Below are 5,000 nucleotides of genomic sequence, written 5' to 3'. Positions count from 1 at the left end.
ATGAATCAGTTTTATATTTGCACAAACAATTACGGACATCTGCTCTTCAACATGGCCCATTAAAATCTAGAAAGTATCATTTTAAATCGTAAAAAAACCCTGCTGTCAACAATAGACTAAAGCAGACATCCATAGCCTGGACATGAGGCTTATTTGCGTCATAGGCTACAGATAGTTTCAATTGTAGATAGTCCTCTTTAAAGTTAATAGCAGTCTCCTCACATTCCATCTTATTTCGGATTTAAGTGCATTAGAAAGGCTATAATTTAAATGGACATGTAAATGCCATTTCCTCTTTCCAATCTTGCGAACTTCACTACAGTTAAGCTGCTTTGCCATTTATTAGCACGTTTCCCATAACAACCACCACATAGGCTAGTCGAGGTGAGATCGACTTTGAACACAGTGAGCCATACAACTTGACAATTACACTGTATCATAGTGTTAATGTGTTGAGCAAAGCTACACATGTTTAGACTGATTTTGTTACCATGTGTGTTTATTCCTGCCGTTACAAAAACTAGCATCTCAGATAATGTTAGCAATTAGCTCACGCTGAAAACACCTTCAGTTTTCGGTGTAGTCGCTGACGCTGATTGATTGGCTTGTGAACAGGGCAGCTGCTTTGTATGGCTCTGATAGACTACTCTGCGGCTAGCAGTAGCCAATCAACAAACGTATTGTGAGTTGGAAGTGGTTCTCTTTTCTAGAAATGCCCTGCAATCTTTGGGTGCACTCACCGCGATGTTGTAATTTAATCTCCGGGTCCGTCGCTCCTCCGCCCACTCCCGCTCATTTCTGCCCGTCCCCGTCCCCCATCACGTTACCAACAGTGAAATTGACTCCTCGCGGAATACCGTGGACAGCGGGAGTCCCCCAAAAATCACCCTCTAGTGTACAGTAGTGTGTGTTTGTGTGTGCATGTGTGTGTGCGTGTGTGTGTTGAAACACATACGGGCTTCCAAATCGCTCATGAGTAAAAGCTTCTCTGATGCTCCTCTTTCACCATCCTTGTTTGATTTCTGCAAACACAACAAAAAACACTAATATATTAAAATACACACACACACTCACTCTCTCTCTCTCTCTCTCTATCTCTCTCTCTTACACACACACACAGACACTCTCACAAACTATCTCTCTTTCTCTCTCTCTCTGTGTGAGTGTGTATGTCTCTGTATGTGAGTGTGTGTGTGTGTGTGTGTGTGTGTGTGTGTGTCTCTGTATGTGAGTGTGTGTGTGTGTGTGTGTGTGTGTGTGTGTGTATGAGTGTGTCTCTGGGTATCCCCTCACCATGCTGACGAGGATTCTGGCAACGAGGCGCACCGTCTCTGAGGGACACCAGTTATCTCCGTAAGCACACATGGACGAGCACTCCAGCTTATGCAGCTTCCAGTCTGCCTTCTGAAACACACACACACACACACACAGACAGACGGCGCTCCAGCTTATGCTGATGCTTAGTGAAGCTTTAAATCTTTGAAATGTTGCAAAGCGGTAAAGTGTTAAAGCGATAAAGCAGTAAAAGAGATTTGTCTCCAGCATCTTCCATTGTCTAACTAAGACTGCCTAGACCAACGGTCCCCAACCACCGGGCCGCGGGACATTCCTAACCGGGCCGTAGCCTACGACAAGAGTTTAAAAAAAATGCATGCAAACTAAATAAACTCAATTTCATTCGCAATAATGTCACATTCGCAATAATACCCACTGACGATGGTGAGCCAGATACCTCAAAGAAAAAGAAGGGGTCATTCAATCCGAAATGTGTCATATTTAAAATATGGTTTCGCAGAGACCGGTCACTCACATGCACCAAGTCCTTTATGTGTGGTATTTGGCGATAAGTTGTCAAACGAAGCAATTAAACCATCAAAGCTAATTCGACATCTAGAATCCAAGCATCCTACACTTAAAGACAAACCCCTTGAGTTCTTTGAGCGTAAGAAACGCGAGCAAGAAGGACAAAAAACTAGTGCGTAAAGCAACCACATCGGTGAACGTGGCTGCGCTAAAAAAAAAATAATTTTCGGATTGCTAAATCTAAGAAGCCCTTTACTATTGGGGAAGAGTTAATTCTTCCTGCTGGTAAAGGCATGTGCAATGAACTCCTTGGGGAGGCTGCAGCTAAAAAAATAGCTCAGGTACCGCTTTCTGCAAGCACTGTCCATAGGGGAATTGATGATGTCAGAGGATATTGAGGCACAGTTGTTAGAGAGGGTGAATGGGTCACCGTGGTACGCTATCCAAGTTGGTTGGTTGCAGGTCACTGGCCAGAGTGTTTGAGTTGTGAGAGCCGCTGCAGAGATTTCTTACAAAAAAAAGTCGCCGTTAGCTGCATATTTTAGTGATGAGGGCTGGGTGTCAAAACTCGCTTTCCTGTGTGACATATTCGGGTTGCTTAATGACCTCAACCTGTCACTGCAGGGGAGAATGACGACTGTCTTTAAACTGGCAGATAAAGTCACTGCATTTAAAGCCAAGCTTGATTTGTGGGTACGACGAGTGGATCGGGGTGTATTTGATATGTTCCAAACAGTAGTGGGGGTTTTGGGAGAGACTGAGACTTTCTCTCGCAGCTGGTGCGCGATCATCTTGTTGCGCTATCAAATGAGTTTGAGCGTTACTTCCCATCCTCCAAAGATCCACGGCAAACCAATGAGTGGGTCCGCAACCCATTTGTCAATATCCCGAATAGTCCTAACATGTCAGCACAGGAGGAAGAGCAGTTGATCGAAATTGCAAATGAGGGTGGTCTTAAGAGTGTGTAGGCTATGAGGAAACCTCTCTGGCGGGTTTTTGGATGAAAACCAAAGCAGAATATCCCAAGATAGCCGTAAAAGCGCTGAAAACGTTGCTACCATTTCCCACCACGTATGCGAGGCCAGGTTTTCGGCAATGACTGCAACTAAGACCAAATTGTGCAATCGACTGGACATTTCAAACACACTGAGGGTGTCACTGTCTTCCATCACCCCCAGATGGAACCTTCGTGTTGCAGGGAAACAAGCACAGGGCTCCCACTGATTATATTTGTAATGCACGTTTAGTTCCCATGTTTTGTTACCATATTTTGTTAAGCATGTTCACACATGATAGATGTAGCTTCAAGTTGTTCAATTTTTTTAGTTCATATTGTTCAATTTTCACTTCTTCAAGTTCACGTTTTTCACATTTTTAAGAGTTCGTTACCTTCACTGTTCATACATAACTGGAGCTAGTTCTTTTCAAGTAATGCATGCACAACACGGAACATGGAACCCCCGAACGTATTTATGTGTATATATGGACTATATGTGTGCATGTATGCATGTATATGTATGTATGTATGTATGTATGTATGTGTATATATGGACTATATGTGTGTATATATCTATGTATGTATGTATGTATGCATATATATGGACTATATGTGTGTATATGTACTGTATGTATGTGTATATGGACTATATGTGTGTATGTATGTATGTATGTATGTGTATGTATGGACTATATGTGTGTATATATGTATGCATGTATGTATTTGTATGTATGGACTATATGTGTTCATGTATGTACTGTATGCCGTACCTGGCAGCCTGCATTGCAGTAGAAGGCCTTCTTACATTTTCCACACTTGGCCAGTCCCTCCTTCCTGCAGGACAGAAAACACACCCACACACACATTAGCAGCTGAGCAGAAACACACACACACACACACACACACACACACACACACGCACATACACACACATCAGCAGCTGAGCAGAAACACACACACACACACACACACACACGTATATACACACACACATATACACGTACATACACACACATCAGCAGCTGAGCAGAAACACACACACACACACACACACACACACACGTATATACACACACACATATACACGTACATACACACACATCAGCAGCTGAGCAGAAACACACACACACACACACACACACACGTATATACACACACACATATACACGTACATACACACACATCAGCAGCTGAGCAGAAGCAGAAACACACACACACATACACATACTGTACACATACGCACATACACACACACACATACACATACAGGTGCATACACACACACACATCAGCAGCTGAGCAAAAAACACATCACATATATACAGAAACACACACACACACCCGCTCACACACACACACATGCATACACACATACACACACATACAACACCAACAGGAGAAATACACACACATACAGACACACACAAACTCTTCTCTTCTCCCAAACACCGAGAGACCTCTGCAGTGCAGCACGCATTCTCCTGGTGTGTGTGTGTGTGTGTGGTGTGGTGGTGGTGGTGTGTACTAGGAACTAGGCTGCCACTGCAATGCAGCACAACTCTGGCCTAGAGTCTGTGCGCACGCACACACACACACACACACGCACACAAAACATACACACACACACATACACACACACAAAACACACACACACATACACACACACAAAACACACACACATACACACACAAAATACACACACACACACCAAGAGTCTGTGTGCCCAATCATTGATCATCACCTAAAGTCTGTGTCCTCAATCACCCCTAATGTCACCCCCTATGTGTCATCCCCAATCACCCCCTATGTGTCCTCATCCCCAATCACCCCCTATGTGTCATCCCCAATCACCCCCTATGTGTCCTTGCCTTGCTGAGGCTCCTGCTCCCCAGCGGACTTCTGCTCCATCAGTGCTGAGTGGGCCAGGCCACATGAGAGCTCCATCTAACAGGCCTGTGTGTGTGTGTGTCTATGTGTGTGTGTGTGTGTGTGTGTGTGTGTGTGTGTGTGTGTGTGTGTGTGTGTCTATGTGTCTGTGCGTCTGTGTGTGTGTGTATGTGCGAGCCTGTCTAATAGACCAGAGAGGTCACAGGACTCAGGATCAGCAGGATCATGAGGTTAATGAGACCCAGATAACAGACCACACACACACACACACATACACACACACACACACACACACACACACAAACACACACAC

The 5,000-nt window shown here is 44.3% G+C and overlaps 1 protein-coding gene across 1 annotated transcript in view; it reads right to left on the bottom strand.

Moving 5' to 3' along the window:
* The window catches only part of LOC125298866 (N-lysine methyltransferase SMYD2-A-like), a 35,239-nt gene that overhangs the window by 25,727 nt on the left and 4,512 nt on the right, over positions 1–5,000 (bottom strand). The window contains exons 2-4 of the mRNA XM_048249733.1: positions 3,571–3,634; positions 1,294–1,404; positions 956–1,022 (exon numbers count right to left, since the gene is read on the bottom strand). Coding sequence (XP_048105690.1) covers positions 956–1,022; positions 1,294–1,404; positions 3,571–3,634 — 242 coding nt within the window. The remainder of the gene's footprint in view (positions 1–955; positions 1,023–1,293; positions 1,405–3,570; positions 3,635–5,000) is intronic.

This window comes from Alosa alosa, chromosome 8 (genome assembly GCF_017589495.1).
Source record: "Alosa alosa isolate M-15738 ecotype Scorff River chromosome 8, AALO_Geno_1.1, whole genome shotgun sequence".
Classification (NCBI taxonomy): Eukaryota; Metazoa; Chordata; class Actinopteri; order Clupeiformes; family Clupeidae; genus Alosa; species Alosa alosa.
The sequence above is the reverse complement of the archived record's forward strand: the minus strand, read 5'-3'. Positions and strand labels throughout refer to the sequence as shown.